This window comes from Anser brachyrhynchus (assembly GCF_964034855.1).
Source record: "Anser brachyrhynchus genome assembly, chromosome: 11".
Taxonomy (NCBI): domain Eukaryota; kingdom Metazoa; phylum Chordata; class Aves; order Anseriformes; family Anatidae; genus Anser; species Anser brachyrhynchus.
This window is the reverse complement of record NC_137706.1, coordinates 15881888-15899931: the sequence shown is the minus strand read 5'-3', so window position 1 is coordinate 15899931 and position 18044 is coordinate 15881888. Positions and strand designations below refer to the sequence as shown.

The window sequence follows — 18044 nt, the reverse complement described above, 5'->3', positions numbered from 1 at the left end:
TTCGCATAAGACATCCAAGGATGTATTCAATAAACCTTACAAACCCAAATTCCTCAGTCCATTGCTGTGAAGTAGCTCCGCGGGCAAAAGAAAAAAATAAAAATGAATGAACACCATTGTAACCAAAGCAGGGTAATACCGCCCAAAACCACAAAGAAGAACATGTGCAGAGAGATAAATTATTCAGACACCACTGCAGGGCTTTTTAAGCCAGGACTCCAGAATTAGCACCTTGCTCGTGTCAAAAACGGCAGAGGATGGCTCATGACTGTAAATGATCAAGGCCTTTCCTTAGTTTCACATTTCATATGAGACCAATTTCCAGAAACAACAAATTCCCCTCGTTCTGTGCCAACGCCAGCACTTCCTGCGGGGTCCTGGGGCTTCCCTGGAGGTCTCTGGACCAGCCACAAAAGGGATGCGCGGACTGAATTTTGGAAGGGGCCGCGCACCCGCAGCTTCCACCAAAGCCATCCAAGAAGGGTGCAATGCTCCGAATCCTTTCCTAATTAGATCAGCAGTCTCATCACCTCCTGGGATGGCTTGGTATATCCTCTGGCTTTTAAAGGATTTCGTATTAAAAACAGATCTCTGATAAACTGGAGCCTCCCTGCATACAGAAAGAAAAGGACGATAAACTCCTTTCTTTTCCTTGCAGTTTTGAGCGATGATAGCTAGAGAAATAACACTTGCTTGTAAATAACCCATGACCCTTTTCATCCAAGGGGATCTTCCTAGCAAATTAATCCATTTTTTAAGACATGGAGGGCATTAAAAACACGCTCAGCTAGTTTTCTCATTTGGATTTCCAACTTCTTCAGTTCTGTGACTGCTCATTCTCCGAAAAATAAATAAATAAAATCCTCTCTAATTTCTCCTAAGTTTCTATGAGCTTATTTTTAGGGAATGAAGCAGAAATAATTATTTTTTTTAATAGACATTTATATTTCAGGGGATGAATGAAAACAGTAAGCGCCATCAGCTTTTGGTGGCAACAACAGGGGAGCAAATCAGCCGTGTGTGAGCAAATTGCTCGTATGAGCACCAGGGCCACCTCTCCCCCTAGACACCATATTTCAGCAGTCTGTACATTCATAAAAAAGGCTGGATTCATGTTTTAATGTGGCACACACCTATGCACGTAGCCAATAAGCTGGTAGGACAAGTAAATAGCACCTGGGGAAGTAGGCATTATTATTCCCATTTGACAAAGGCAAATGGAAGTCTATAAAGGACTGAGAAGTGAATCCTCGTTTTTCAGCACATGGTGCTTGAGTCACGAGGCTTACGTCTTCTCACCAATCTCTCAACCCCAGAAATTCAGCTGGAAAACCACAGCTTTACCCTCACCATCTCCAGCAAAATGAAAGGGAGTTGGAGATGCTCGGAGAAACCAGGCAGCCCGTGGGCACGGAGGAGCCAGCCCCTCACATGCCCACACCCTCCTGGTGAACCTCAAGCAAGCCAAAATGAGCAAATAACAGTGAAGCGTCTCCAAAGATTTACGTGAACGATGCTTGAACATTTTCCTCTGACTTTTGCCACGAACGTTCACATGAATGATATTTTTGATAGTAAAAACAATTGTGCAACGGGAAATGCTCAGAAATATGCATTTGAGTGAAGCCTCACCACAAAAAGGACATACGCAGCCGTGCAGAGATCTCCCCGCTGTGTACAAAAGTTTCGGTCCCCCAGGAAGGGAGCAGAAGTAATACGATCTAGGTAATACATTTTGCAAAACAGAAAACAGCCGCGAAAGGATGGCAAACAGCCAGGCGCAATCGAAATGAACTCGAGGACTGAGATGCATCACGGGCTGTGTTTGATTAAGGAACGTTGTCATAAAAAACAAGCCCGTTCATTCATGAATAATACAGGACCAAGAGACAGGTCTGGATTTGTCATTTAAATTATTTATCGTAACTACGAAACGGCCACCTGTCCAGGCTTGTGGCAGTGTTTGAACCTCAGCCATTTAAATCAAAAAGCAAAAGCTAATGCTGCTTACACTAAACTTTTTTTTTTTTTTTAAATTATGATCATCCTCCTCAAGGTGTGCTTTTTGCCCTGTTCCATCGCTGAAGAGAAATCAGTGGTGATTACGATTTCTTCCACAGGCCAAAGGGACCCCAGGGTATCCCAGACACTCGAACCTACGGGCAGGATCACCAAACCACTGCGATGCAGCAGCACGGCGCACATCAAAGCAGGACTACCTACTCCAGATGTGGATTTTAGGCTTCCTGAGGTTCTAGCTCTCAGTACAGGGAAATGATGAGCTCAGGGCAGGGATGTCTCGATTTGCAGAGGCCTGTCCTACGTGGTGCAGGGAGCAGCTCTACACGGCCAGCCTGACAAAGCTGCTCCAACCTCACGCCAAGGAGACAACGTCTCCTAGAAGCATACCACCCTCGTGCCCAACCAAATAGTTAGAGATGGAATAAAATCAATGCTGGAGGAGGTCTAACGGGTATTTGTGAGCCTTCTGGATAGGCCCTTACGTGCCTCCCCGCGGCTGTTCCCAGCACCTAACCTCAGGCAGCTCCTTCAGGGCAAGCTGCGGCTCTGCTCGACCCGGGCTGCAAGTGAGCCAAGCCGCTTGGGATTTCAGCACGGCTTTAAAAGCCGATGCTCTTTCCAAAATATCTCAGCAGATCTATAGTAAACAATAGCTACTTTTGAAAGCCACTCAGCATTCTTGTTCAAATAACCCCTCTTCCTCTCGAAGCGTCTTGTTTCCCTCGGGGTTGTCATAGAGAGGAAGATATCGATGAGCCAGCCATGTGTCAGGGAGCAGAGACGAGAAAGAAGCATTGAAGTGAAGCCATTTACTCTCTTCTTGAAAGCCTGCAGTTTTGACCTGTTTCTCCAGCGTGTATCTACAGCATCTCTGTTCCTTTGTGTCGGTTTGGACACTGGGAAGAGCGCCCTGCAGCAGAGGCGGTGCTCAGACACAGTTAATGCCGCGATGCCTCGGACCGGAGAAGCATCCGTCATGTTCAACGCAGCCTGTGAAAGCAGACACCTCGTAGCAGGGAAGTCAATAGGTTGTTTGGTTACACTGAGCTTCTAGAAGGCAAAGCCTCGCTTTCACCTCTCTAAAGAAAAGGAAGGTCTTGGATAGCAGTGCATTAGATCTTAAGAATGTCCCATCAAAACGCAGACTGCTATAAAGGTTGTTACCTTGTAAGAGAAACATCTTACTGAAATCAGCAAGGTCTTTGCTCTCTCCCTTATAAGAGAAAGGTAAAGAATGAAAGCAGCCGGGAGGTTCTGAGGCTGTTTTCACCAGAAATAACCCAAAGCTTTTTTTTTTTTCCTGGTGCATTCCAGCTTTGCTTGCACTTAACTAGAAAACTGAAAAAGAAGAGATAAAAGGTGAACGATGCCAGGCCAGGCCATCAATGAGTTTTAACCATCAAAAAGCTTCTTCAGCAGCAGCAGTCGTCCAAGTCAGCATCTATAACGTGGATCAAGAGCTGCCTACAATCTCCAGTCCTTCTGGTACAAACATTTTTGGAGACTTTTTCCTGCCCTTGCTGGAACACACGGCTGTGTTCCTGACCCACACAACACCTTTACCCTGTTTAGGCACCTCTAGCAGTTACCCCATTCACACTGAAACGGTTTTTATTGTAGCAATACATTAACTGAACATATTAATTAAGTGATGTGCCCTTTTATCTTCTCAAGTTTCCACCACCATATGGTCTGCTGTACTCTAATCATACTTGAAATTTCTAACCGTTTTCTTCTTCCCTAGCTACCAAACATGATTGTGTGCCCATTTGCAGCTTTGTATAAGGGTGCATATGCAAAAACAAATAAGCATGCATTTTGCAGGCATCTCCACCTTTTTCTGAATGCAACCATCAAAAGGCTGACTTATTTCTAAAGCCTCACCCAAGTGATTTTAAATACATTTAAATACAGCTATGGCAACGCGTGGCCAGGTAGCTAATTCTGCTGATGACAACCACGGAGGGAGGAAAATAGAGAACCAGCTCAAATAACATCTGCTGAAAAGACAAACCTGAATGTTGTTAACCTGATTCTTCTCAGCCATCACATTGCTGGTTCAATGAGATTCAGAGCCTGAAAGGTAAAAACAAATCCTTTCTGCTAACAAGCCCGTAAACTAATGACACTCAGAAAAAACTTGGCACACCAGGCTTCATGGTCTGCAGTGAAAACAGATCAGATGTGATGCCTGCAAACCTCAAAAAAAAAAATCCCCTTGAGTCTCACTCAGCTGTGAAGCGCCTTGTTGTGATGATCAGGCTTTGGTTTGCAGCCCAGCACCCTGCTCTGCACCGCCGTGTGCGTTTGTGGACTCAACAGCACGTGCACAAAGTCAGAGAGATCAGAGACCTTTTTGTTCACGTGTCACTTCCACAAAGGCTGGGTTGTGTTCTGACTTGTGGCTTCATCAAGAAATCGAGGTGTCTTTCAAGCTGCTCTGCTCCTTTCCAAAGGCGTTTAGAAGCTGTGTGGGTGTTAGTACTGGATGAGCATCGATTTCAGTGGGGAATTAGTACATGCTCAGAATGGAGAAAATACGCTGCATAGACCCAAAGCTTGCAGGAAAAGGTACCCAGGATTCAATGGAAATGCATTCCTCCTATTTAATCGAAGGGAAAGGGTGGTGGGAGAGAGGAGTTGAATCCCAGAGGCCACCTCTACGAGTGAAAGGCAGGATGAGGCTCCGCTCCACTTTCCTGTTCAGCCAGTGGCTGAATTTGCCCAGTTTCTGCACCGCAGTCATTTGCTGGATGGAGGCAGCCCCAGGCCCCCTGCTCATGGTGCACGGACCATCCTGCAGCCTTCAGGGGCACCTTCACCCCTCGCTGCCACCTTGAGTCCATTTGAGACAGAGATAATAAATCTGTGCCCCCTTTCCTCTCCCACCTCTCAGAGGAAGTTTCCCTAGCGTGCTGGATAATGAGCCCATTTTTATTCTTTCTGGCCATCTCCTAAAGGTGAAAATGGGACCTCCGCTGAGCACCATCACCAAAGGCTCAAGGCTTTTAATAAAAAGCCTGAAATTCCTTCTCTTTAAGGCCAGAAGGTGACTAATGGGCTACACAGCCTGCGAGGCGGAGGAGCGGCTCTGCTGAAGATCCTGGCGACTGGCAGCGAGCCCCGCGGACCTCAGGCAGGAACCGATCCCCTTGATTGGCCCTTTGTCCTCTGCAAGCTTTTTAGCTTTTTGTCACCTTTTCCCTGCCTGCGAGGCCCGTGGAAATGCCAGATTTCTCTGGCTGCCCTTTTCCTCCGTGGATTTGCACCCTTAAAATAAAAACCTTCCTACTGGGGCTCCTGCCCTCTGCAGAGCAGGCTGGAGCAATGCAGCCAGTGCCGTGTTCCTCCCACCCGTGCAGCAAAGCAGCAGGACATGAGCAAGCTCTGCCCCAACCACAGAGCTGCGAGCCCGGCTCGAGCATCGTGCTGTCAGCTCCTTTCCAGACCCTGCTCGGAGCACGAAGCAAATTTGCAATAAGAGCAAACCCAAAGCCAATTTCAAACGAACGCTGGCCTCAGACTGACAGGAAAATGCACCATTTGCTTTGATTTTTCCATACATTAGTTCTTCTCTCAAAGGCTGGATTGATAGAGAGGGGAAACCGAGCGATGGGTAACCCTTTACTTGTGTAGGAATGGGATTTATCCTCGTGCTGCCTGGCAAGGACTGCGGGGTGGCTGCGAGCTCCTGCACTTCCCTCGCAGCAGCCGCGGCTGCTCTCGTTTCCCAGTTAAGCACCAGGCTCACGATGCTCTAGAAACAGGCACCAGCGGGGTCTGGAGAGGCGAGGAGCCGCCCGTGGAAAGTTCCAGGAGGTCCACACACACGGGTATTTTGAAACAGAACAAAATATTGAATTTTGAGATTTCCACAGAAGCGTGATCTTAAGCAGAAGAGGTTGCTGGAAGGCCATCACAACATTTCATTTCGCTAAGAGCCCAAGCACTTTATTATACATGCTGGTAGCATTCAAGCTGCCGCCTCCCAAAGAAAACTTGACGTGATCCAATTCCAACAAGACCCTTTGAGCTCAAAAGATTGTTTAAATGAAACACCACTGAAATGGGGATACTCCCATCGTATCCCCCAGCGAGGCACAGCTGCTCGCAGGTAACAGCATCGCTCGGGAGCGTGCCAAGCCCTCCTCCCACACGCTGGGTGCCCGTGTCACCGAGCTCAACGTGCGTGGCTCCTCGGTAGGTGCACGACAAAAACCATCTTTTGCCATAGAGAAAGGAACAAGCCCGTTTGGGAGCTGGGAACAGGGAGGAATTTGGCTCTGTTATAGGAGCAGCGATGGCCAAAATACAGCGCTAACAAAGCTGTAGGTACCGTGGTAGCATTGCACAGGCCTCTGGGGATCTGCAAAAGGCACACACACGTGCCTAAGCTCTTTGTCTCAGGAATGTGATTCAGCACAGGGCTGCTGGGAACACACCTGCTGCTTAAAAGCAAGGCTTCCAAGAGAAACCTTTGTGCTCCCACCCTGCTGCAAGAACCTGCCTGATGTGGTCCAGGGCCGCTCGGGGTCCCTGCGGCAGCAAAGCCAGGCAGGAGGCCCACTGCAGGCAGCTCCCATCGTGCAAGAACCTCCTCACCGTGCTCCTGCCTGGCCGGTGTCTGTCACAGGAGGAGGAAAAGACAGAGACCAGGAGCAAATTACTAACTTAGCACTGCCATGAACAACACGGGATATGTTGGTCATCTCTAGCTGACCAAGACTCTATGAAGTTGCTGGTACAAAAGCTCACAATTCAAACTAATATACATATGTATGTATATATATACATATATATTTTCTTTCCAAAACTCTGCCCTCCTGACCTCCCAGTTGATCTTTTCATGATCCCTACTCCAATATACACATACCGCAGGGCCTGCTCTGGCAGCAAGCGCAGCAATGCCAGAATCCCCAACCAAACCGAGTTCCTTTAAGCCCCCAGCGACCATTTCTAACAACCCCACAACATTCGGCCAGCTCCGAGCCCATCAGAGGCTCGGGGAGCTGAGCAGACCTGGTGCAGAGCTCAGGCTTTCTGCTAGGCACCTTCCTGGACACACAACCACCTTCTCAGCTTGGAGATCTCCTGACTCCACCACCGCTATTGACCACGCACAGGCTCCAAGGTGCTGGGCTGCCAGGATCGTGCCCTCCCCAGGGCTGGCACCACATCCCTGAGACTTACCCAAGGTCCAGGGACAGCAAGGAGGAAAAGCAGGAGAGAGGGCTGAAGGAGGCAGACAAAACTCCTCGTGCTGTTGATGTGACCCATCTGCGAGTCCTTCCTAATTAGGATGGGGCTCGCAGCACAGCCGCACATGGCTCTGCTGCTAATTAGGGAGGGCTGAGCACCGACACATTAACCTCCCGGTCTCGAAACATTAACTTTACCAGGTGTAATATCTTCTAGGTGACATAAAGGTTAATAATCTGCATCCAAAACAGAACCCAGCTCAGTAAATACCCAATTAACCGGGTTCTGGCACAGGTGGCAGCAAAATGCAGTGCTGTGGGGACAGCCAGAGCGTGCAGCAGCGATGCCTTCGGAGGGGTTCTGTGTAGGCCCCACCGCCAGCAGTAGCAAGGGAAAGCAACAAAATAAGATAAATAAATGATTTTTTTTTTGCTGAGGGTGTTTAACGAAATGTATTTCCTTCTTCCCTCGCACCCTCCTTCAGAAACTGCTCCCCACAGCTTCTGCCGTACGAAGGGGAACTCAAAGTGGTTGCACTCAAGTTGTGTGCAGTAAAACGGCAGGTTTGGCTAACTTTTAATGGTTGTTTTGTACTCTGCCTTCCAGAAGAGGGACTGGGAACAGGGAAGGATAAAGAAGGAAACAAATGTGCAACGAGTGAATATTCCTCTCAGTATGAACGCAGATGCCTCATTTGGGATCATTTTGTAGAAACTAAGGAGAAAATCATTTCCTTTTCTTACAAGAGCTGAAACATTTAAAAATAATTGGCCAAATAAACGCCTAGTCTTACCCTGACCACAGCAGCAGACAAACCAAGTAGAAATGATACCCGCACCTTCTCACTGTGCCGCCCTGACCCTGGGGCCCTGGGTGCACTGATGGAGATGAAGGCAGAAAACCTCTCCAGCTCTCCGAGCAAAAACAGCTGCAGGCTCTCAGGGTACTTCGCAGGGCTCAGCCACTTCACTGAGCTCTCGTTATTTTAACGAAAAGCACTTTTCTTTTTTTCCCCTGCACAGCTGAACTGACACAAAGAGTGTCAGACAACTAGAAGACATCCAGCATTCTTCCAAACTGCTCCACTCACGTTCCCTCCCAGCTCCTCCTAGCCTTACTGTCTTCCAGGGGTTCAAGTTCCCCCATTCTGCAACCACTTAGGACGCCCTGGTTCGCTCTCTCCTTTTCTACAACCACTATGCAAACTTCAGCTGAGAATCCACCTTTCCTTGTGCTGTCACAGCCAAGCATTTCTTCCCCAGGAGCTCTCCTCTGCAGGCACTGTGCATGCACAGGAAAATGTCCAGCCCCGCTGCTAGTCCTAACAAACTGCACCTCAACATCACACCTCCAACCCAACCTCTCCGCTCTGCTTTTACTGAAACAAACCCTTCTGGGAGAGACGGAGTACCAGCCCGGCCAGCCGAGCAGTAAAGAAAGGGAGCACCGAAGAGATCATCCAGTGAGACAGGAGAAGAATGAAAATAGTGTTTTTAATATCATTTACAGCAAACTTACAGTATGTTATTTCACATCACATATTTCTAAACTGCTCATCTGGAAAATATAAGCTGCAAAAATACAGAATGCAGTACTCAAAATATATCGAGCATGTGGTTTCTCTCTTTTTTTTTTTAATCAATTGCACAGCGAAATATTTCCTTTTCCAAACCAAGTTTTGGTTTATTTTGGAAGTGCTGCTAAGCATCTGCAAGATGACCAGCAGTAAAACCAGCACGCTTCAAAGACGGTCCCTTGGGCACCATAGGAAGGGGCTGACCCGCAGCCTGAGGCAGGGGCAGATCCCGTGCTGCAGACCTCGATGGAGCTGCCCCGCGCAGCAGGGACCTCCTTGCTGTGCAGCCTCCCAAAAATGCTGCTCTGCCCAGGTGACGGAAGAACAGCAACGGTACATGGGTCCGACACCATGGACCGGCCTGGCACAGAGGCAGGAAGGTGCTCAGCCAATATCGCGGGTCCTGGGGGTGAGTTTCAAGCCTCAGTGGTGAGCGATGGTCTTCTCCTTCAACAAGACAACCGACGTGGAAGCATCCTCCATGTGCTGGTGGCGGATTGCGCTCACCAACAGCCCAGCTACGAGAGGCATCAGGGTTTGGAGGGCAGGCAGCACATCTGCCTCACTGAAACGTGTTGGTGCGTTGTTCTCCGTTACTGCACCATGGAGAAACGTGAGCATGGAGAAGGGAGTGGGTTAAAGAACAAATTAAGTTCCCAATAATCTTATCAGCCAAAAAAAAAAAAAAGCAAAAAAAAAAGCAAAAAAAAAAAAAAAAAGCCCCTCAGTGTTTGCCAGAGCCACAGAGGGGCCAGCTGGTTGAGTTAACAGGATAACTTCTTTCCCAATCTGCTTTGAATTTTAAGCTCTCAAGTTTGCTCAGCTGTAGCTGCTGCTGAGGGATCTCAAGGGTGGAGAGTAACTGGGTTACACAGGCAGGGCATATGCTTCTGATCAACTTCTGCATCAGGAAAACGAGCAAGGAGAAATCAGAGCCATGGCAAGGTGGCTGGGCAGTGCTGCTGCTTCTGCTCACAGACCACGCCGAGTAAAGAGCTGCTCTCCTTCTACGCATTGAGGCTGCCCCACTCCCTCTGCTCTGGCTTTCACATGGTGCTTGCTTCTTATCTATAGAGGGCAAGAGGAATTTTAAAATGTCCTTATTGCAAACATTTCCCATCTAATGCCATTTACGTGCTTCTAGCTCACATGACCCCAAACGTCCCCATGCCTGGAATGTGATGTAAGAACATAGAGCAGGGGAAAAAAAAAAAAAGAACAAAACATTTTTGCAGACTGCATTTGACTCGTATCAAAATCCTAACAAACACCACGTTTATTGTACTTTATTTACATGGTCGTCACGTATACTATAATACAGCACAGCGTTCCGTTTGCAGTGTTAGGCACTATGGGTTTTAAAAGGTCACAGCTCTTCCCCTGCTCCCATCCCATCCTCCTCCCCACGGACTTTTTACCGAAGAGCAATGAGAGCTGCCGTTTGCTCATGATGCTCTGTGGTCCCAGCACTGTTACGCTTTCCCACTGAGCCTTACTCTGAGATGGCTCCTTCCCAAACGAGCAGGATGGGAGCTGCTTTCAGTGCTAGCATGGAGTCTCCCAAAATTTGGGGGTCAGAGACCAGCAGCAAACCCTAACAGTTGTCAGTGACAGTAACGTACATCCGCACGACGAGGCGTTTAACTGAAAGCATCAAGAAGGCAATAACAGGGGGCTGTAGGACAGGGCACAGACCCGTGAGCACAGCCTGTAGGCCGCCCGCGATCAGCAGAGCCCTATTTTGGTCCCACTGCACTAAGGACTTTAGGAAAACGGCTGTGATCCTGCAAGGGGGATTGCAATCCTCCGGGCTCACTGGAAGCATCACGGACAGAGAACAGGGCTCGTTTCATTTCGTCCTTTCGGGTTCACACTGCTGTGAGGCACCAAAAGCATAGCACTTGGATGCAGTTTGCACTGGAGGGTAAAAGCACTGGTATTTGTGCGATGCCATACTGCAAAAGAAATGGGTTTTGAAGGACTAAAATATATGAGTGGTGGGGAAAGATGCCTTTTGCTGTCCTAGCAGCTGGCAATCCAACTGGGAAGAACCAAGAGATGTCGGGCCATATGCAACTTGTCGATTCCCGAGAGATTTTTGCTTCAGGTCTAAGAGCTGTGCAAACATTGCAAATAAAATTTCCACCACCTGCTTCACCTTAATACCGATTTGTTTTTGCCTGGGTTCATACCCTTCCCGTGTTTGCTCTCTGTAATTACTCAAATGAATGCATTAACTGGTAGGAACACTGCGAGAGGCAGAGAATTTCAAGCATCTGTGAGAGAATATTCCTGGAAAGTGAACCGGGAGCTGAAAGCCAGCACTTTGGCTGTCCTAAAGCTGTGCATGTCCAGCGGCGCTCTGCCCACTGGCATTGAGCAAGGCTCCTCTTACTCAATTTCTAATCACATACTTCTGAACTAAACATTTGCACTGATGAGAAAATTCCAGTCTCGGGAAGTAGGGATCAGAAATGTCCCCAGTGACTGCGATGTCCAGACAGAACAAACCAACTTGCGTGAATTATAAGGAAGCTTTTTCAACCCCCCTCCCGACCACAGATGATATGCAGAAATGACCTTGCAAATACACTGGAGGCATTTTCTTGTTTTTCTCAGCAATTCACAAGGAGGAAATAAAAGGGAAAATTCATTTATGAAGTCGCTATAAATTATTTGCTGAGTTGGACTTGACAAGTTTCTTATTGCTTTTTGCCATGTGCAGACACCAACATCATGTAGAACAAGCCCAGCACTAGAAACTGTCAGGGTATCGCTAATCTTTTCCTTTCTAGGCTGTGATACTCTGCTCTGCCGCAGTTAATGGGAAGAATGTGGGGAAAACACCACAAGCTCATAGCATCCCTAAGCCCACATCCCTGTAGTGCCCTCGTTCCCTTCCTCCTTGGATCAACCTCAACCCGAAGCGAAGCCTGACTCGTGCCAAAGGCTCCCCTCACGTGGCTGCCCACCTGAATGAAGGGCTGCTCCTACCAGCTGACGGTGTCCTGGCTGCCTGGGGCGTGTGGGGTTGTGGGGACAGGAGGGCACCACGCTGGGAGGAAAGGAGAATTTCTGGAGGCTCCTGAGCTGCTGCCACAAAGCAGGGGAGTCACAGCAGCAACATGGGCTGTTGGGAGAGCTGAGCTCAACTTAGGTAAGGAAAGAAAGAGCTCCTAATGGAAGTGAGAACAGGTCAATATTATTGCTTACATTCAGGGTACTCAGCCCAGCGCATGAAAAGCCTATGAACTTGGCAGGAATTAACCAGATCTGGAGAGAGAGCGACAACAAACCTGCTTCTGCCTGCAAAAGTTCACATACGCGAGGGATAGATGAGCATGGCTGTGTCTAAATGCAGAGTGGAAGTAAGTCTGGAAACCCCTGCGAACAAAGCTGTTATCACATCAGTCCAGCGAAACATTTGCATATGTCTTTCATACTGACAATTCCCTGCGTCACCTGCCAAGAATAAAACAAACATCACAGCAAGACTGTCCAAGCCTTAAGAAAACACAGGCCAACACAACCAGCTGTAAAAAAATTCACTTGACAGCAACAGCCATGGTTGACTGTGGGGCTAAAGCTTCATGGTGCTGGCGGCCTCGGGGTTGTCTTGGGTTTGCTCCGGGGTGAAGCTGCTGGTTACTAGCTGCAGTTGCCCTTCTGTCTCCCTTTTTCACTCTGAGAAAATGTGTCGGACTGACACACAAAGGTAAACCCCCAGTGCATTGCTTCCAACAGTTCTGATGAACAAAAACCAGCCAAGGATGCTACTTTGAACCCTGATGGGGGTTGGAGGGACTAGAAGTCTCAATCATTCCCTTTATTATTATTATTAGTTCTTTTGAGAAAAAAAAATGCTACGTGTCTTAGCCATTTGGAAATACTCCAATCACTTTCCAAACGTCTGCAGCCGGCCAGTTCAATTCTGAAGCAGCTAATTCCTTTCTGCATCTTTCCCTTTTCACCTTCCCAGCAAGGTGAGACCCAGCTGAGATTAAAAATAGGAGCTCTGAGTAGCTCAGAGCATCTCACAGGGGCATGGCAGCGTGAGGCCCTTCTAAGCTCCTTGCAAACCCTTCAAATTCTAAGCAATGGGGGTTTGGTCTAGATAATTCAAGTGATGGCCTTTTCATTCCCATTACACATCCAAAATGTGCTGGGCAAAGACAGAAAAACGTATGATTTCAACACGTATAAAAAAAGAAGGTTCTGAAAATGCATCTTCTTGTTGAAAAAGGATGTAAAACAAACAAGCAAACAACCCAAACAACAAAAGAACACCAATGGAACAGATTCTAGTGTTATCTGCACCAATTTTAGGTTGGGATTCCCTTCTGATTCTGTTGGGGCAACATCAAGGTGGGATCTGTGCTAGGGAAGGGAAACCCCAATCTGAAGTCACGCGAGGCAACCAGACAAACCTTAGAGACTGCTCAACCTCAAGGAGATTGGATCTCCAACATCCCATTCCTTAGCAGACAGCCATGAAGAGAACACAGTGCTTGGAGATGTCAAAATAAAATTTCTGCTGAGACGGAGGCCTCAACAAAACCCTGAATTTTAATGCTCCTGAATATGGAAAAGAATTTCGAACTCTAAACCTGCACTGCATGGCTCAGACCATGCCACTACTTCTGCTCCCAGGAATGGACATTTTTCTAACCCCTTCTTTGTTCTCAGGGGTCCCGCACATTAAGGCAGTTGCGGATGGAAGTGGAGTGCTTGCAGGCTAAGGCGCACACCGCGTTTTGGGAAAGAGGAGGATGTCTGAGACTCTCCACTTGTTATTCCAAGACAAAAATGGGGTTGCAGGCAAAACTGATTTGCGGTTTTGAAATCAGAAAAGCAAAGAGGTTGCTGGGATGGATGAGGGTTCTGGTCTGCACATTTTCTTTAAAATAAAACTTTTATTTGAATCTGTACCAAAGCACTGACAGTAAAACCCTTCACGATGCAGGCATCTGATACATCCTTAAAAAAAGAGGGGGATGGGAAGAGAGCTTTTCAAAAGCCACATTATCAAAAGAAATAAAACAACAATCATGCAGATATTTTAAGTTACAGCTTAAAAATAATAAAAGTAACCCGATTCAACTGCATCTCCCATACACACCATGAGAAGAGATTAAAAAAAAAAAAAAGGAAAAAAAAATCGAAAGCATTAAGTGCTCTGGAATCCTGTTTCTATAACTCCGGTCAAGGGGGACTTTTGACTGTACTGACAAACCACAGCTCTTGAACACTGGGAGTTTGTTTTGCATCATGCCAGCACGTCGTTCTCCTTCACCTTGGACTTTCAGAGGGGAAGCAATGGAATTGTGGAAGGGGTTACAGAATTTCAAGCAGTCAGGCTTTGAGAAAGGCTCTATTCTCCAACGTTTGTGTTCAAGTCTGAATGTGTGTGTACGGTATAAAATTATGAGCTAACATTTGAAAAGACAGCAGTCTAAGTAATAAATTTCCAGAATGAAGAGAACTGTACAGAATGATTTCAAAGGCTTATACTTGACAATTATACATATTTTATGAGACAGTTATGCACCCTGTGCCTTTTTTAAATTCATTGTTTTATGGATGCAGTATCTCTTATTTTATCAGACAGGATATACTAAACAAATCTAATGGTCTAAAAAGCATCATTTACCGCCCAGCGTAACAATGGCACTGCATAGCTTTGTAACTTTTTTTTTCTTAAACTCCTTCATTAATCAAACGATCCTTAACATGGCTGAAAACCGAGAATCGAGTATCTGCAGTTACAATATCTGTTTAGCATTTGGCACCATGGAGTTTATTTGATACACCTTTTTTTTTTGCCCTTACTGTTGCTGAACATTTAATGCTGTGCATAAATTACAAAACACACTTGTAAGTCAAACGGAAGCAGTTTGATACCCCACGCCCATGTTTAAACGCCTAGATAAGAGCAAAGTCTGCTAAAAACAGTGCTGAACGTGAGTAGCAAGTTATCAACTCCCCTGTAACTGCACCAGCTGTAGGGTGTCCACTGCCAGCAGTGGACAAGGACCTGGGGAAGATCAGCCCATCCTCCAGCTGCATGGAAGCGATGTCCAGCATTCGGTTCAACATACCAGGTTACTTCTCTAAACATCTGCAAGTTCACAACAGCTTCAAAATACGAACAAAAAAGGCGTCTTTTTTTTATTAAGATGCTAACCCTTAAAACCCTTCTGACACCTACTCCATTGGAAATGGGCCTGGTTTCCATTTCTGACTGGGGAAAACTCATCAAACACAACCGCCTGGTATTGCTTCCCAACAGGAATGTTTTGGAAAAGAAAAATAAGCATGCAAAATAAGCCTGGCCCAACGCTTCTTGAAATCAGATGAAAGTTTTCCCTTGATTCTTTACAGTCTTGGCTAAGACTGCATTGCAAAGGCAAAGCCAAATCTGTTCTTGTATGGGTGCCTCTTGAGGATCTGAATGAAAAATTCAGAGGTGCTGGCCAGCCTCTGCTCCCACAACCCAGCCTTCCACGGGAACACAATTTGCACATCTAAGGTCAAAACGTGGCCTCCAGGAGAGGAGATTATTCCACCTTTCTCACACGGCTTCCATTGAAGTGAGTGGCATTTCTCAGGTGAAAAAATATCAGTTGTGAGGGTTCAGGATCAAGGTCAGTATTCCTTTCATCTTGTACACACACACACACACTTTAAAGAAAACATCCACCACACAATTTCTAGATTGCAAATTATATATATATATATCTTTAAAAACTGGAGAGAACATAAATAGTCTCTCCATATATATATATGTATTCACTGAGTCACATATAATATGAAAAAACTATATTATGTAAATCATCATATTATCTATAATTTTCCAACTGACTTTTTTTTTTTTAGAGAGACACAGTGCATTCATTCTCTTTTTTAAAAACATATTGTGTGTCTTCATTGGCTTGGTAGCATATTAGAATGAAGGCGTATGGATAAAAAATGCAGAGGATTAAACAAACCCCTTCAGTCATATTATTAAACAGAATCCTTCCCCGAACTAGCATAAATAAATCCACCCTATGGAAAAGTGTCAGCGATTTAAGGGTTAACATAGATTTGAAAATAACTTTATAAAACCTTATCAGAGGACTACGCAGACAAATATTTGGAATTCATCCCCCTTTAAAAATGACAGCACGTTTGGCAAGTGTGAGCAAATGTCTTGAACTTTACTGGGTTTGACAGATCTGAGCACAGCTATTCACAGACACCCAAAGAGCTGCGATCTGCGAATGCGCCTCAGCTGGAAGGACTCGGATCCTCGGACAGCACTGCCAGCTACCTGGAAGGTTTCCAGCAGCTCTGAAGGTATTTATCGTGGACTCGTGGCTGGTGGCAGAGTGTGAGTGGTCGAACAACTCCAGCACCATTCGCTCTTTGCCATCACGGCGTGCGCCGGGTTCGAACAGCCCAGCTAACCCCTCAGCCCACGTCGCGGGAATAGCAGGGCTCCACACATCCCTGCCATTAACATCTTGCTTTCTCTAGGCCTCATGCCCAAGCCTGTCCGTTTGCCGAGCTCTGCGATGAACCTCTGTGGATGCCCTTCGTCGATTCCCGTTTTGGAAGCCCGTACTGTCATCAAAGGGGCTGGTACCCAGCCGCAGCAGCTCCCTGCTTTCTCCATCACCCCGCAGGATATCGCAAGTGATCCCATGAAAAGTTGTTGTTCTCAAGAATCCTGACTGGGTTTGACTTTGAGAAAAAGACAAAAGGTTCCTGTGTTGCCATTGTTGCTTTGCAATTGTACTTCACTCTCACTCTCCTCTTGTTTTTATTAAAAAGGACCCTTCTATTATTAATATAGTTCACCCCTCCACAGTCACTATAAAACAGACTCCATATTTTCACACCACTCATGATCTTCAAGGTTATAGATAAATTTTGTCCTATGTGATTGATTTTGGGGCACCGAGTCCCGCCCCAGATTGTCTAAGGTGAGAGTAGAGGCAAAAAACTCACTAGTGCTGAGCCCACCTTCGTGGTTCTTGATGTATCTTTTATAGTTTTTCCTCAAGCATTGCCAGGTGGTTGTGTACAAGATGAATGCAAAAGACTTGAGGGCTATAGCAATACTAACGTACAGGTATCTATAGACCACGTTGTCATACAGTGCGCAGGCTCCTTGCTCGCCACAGAATGTGCTCCAGAACAGACACGTGGAGTCAATTCCAGCCCCAAAGATCAGGGGAGGTGGAATAAAACCTGTCAAAATAAGAGAGACAAATCATGCTTTTATGATCTTTACGATAAAGGGAGAGGATGTGATTGCAGTGAATGGAAAGAGAGGACACTTATCAAGGTTAATGGTCCCAGATGGAGCCTGTAATTCTCTCCTGTTTTTTTTTAGTTCTAAATCAACCTAAACAAAGGCTGTGGATACGAGTTTTTATTTTGGACTCATTATCTATGGAACAGACTCCTGCTGATATCCCAAATGCAGGTAGGATTTTCTCAAGATTAAGTGCCTTGCATTAAGCTTCTGGTTTGAAGCTGGGTGGAGGAGTAAATGAAAGAGGAGGAGGATGGCCTTGTAGCTTGCTCTCTGTTTAGATACTGGTAATTCTGCACCCTGGGATGCTCACTTGAAGGGTGTCACAGGACTCCAGAGTCTGAAATCAGCTGGGGAACTGAGATCTAGTTTTGGACCTTTTGCTGGCAGAGGAGTAGGCTTTCCGCTGATCCAAGGAGAAGAAGCAATGGCCTGTAATGCATGCCAATATTAAATAGGAAAAGCAGGGAAAAATTCAGTGTGTCATTTAGTGAAACATCACAGCAGGATTCTCCCAGAGCCACTGCAGCTAACGGCTGATGGAACATTTTTCCATTTGCAACAGAGCTGCGATCAAAAAGCAAAGCAATCACTCCAATCTCTGTTAACCAATGAAGGCGATGTTTTTTCTTCTCTACTTTTTCTCATCTTACAGGCATACTGTAGAGCATCACATTACCCCATTTCACATTACCCCCACAGCGGTGAGGTTGTCCACATCCAGCTGTGTGCTCCCCATCCGGCACGTGGGCACCGAGCGTGCAGCACTCAGAAGAAAATGCGGATGCTCTAAATGTGGATGCTCTACATAACGCAAAGCGTTTCTTTTCCTTCTGTTATATTTATAGGGGAAAAAAAAAAATCAGATGGAAAGTGGATAAACCTGCGGGAGAGGGGGCGGGGAACAAAACCAAAAAAAAACACAAACAAAACTTACTGCTGTGG

At 46.5% G+C, this 18044-nt stretch overlaps 1 protein-coding gene across 2 annotated transcripts in view; it reads right to left on the bottom strand.

The window, feature by feature from the left end:
• Window positions 1–18044, bottom strand: part of SLCO3A1 (solute carrier organic anion transporter family member 3A1) — a 157116-nt gene that overhangs the window by 3659 nt on the left and 135413 nt on the right. For both annotated transcript variants that reach the window (XM_080551801.1, XM_080551800.1), the window contains exon 10: window positions 8015–17032. In XM_080551801.1, coding sequence (XP_080407927.1) covers window positions 16653–17032 — 380 coding nt within the window. In that variant the 3' untranslated portion in view covers window positions 8015–16652. The remainder of the gene's footprint in view (window positions 1–8014; window positions 17033–18044) is intronic.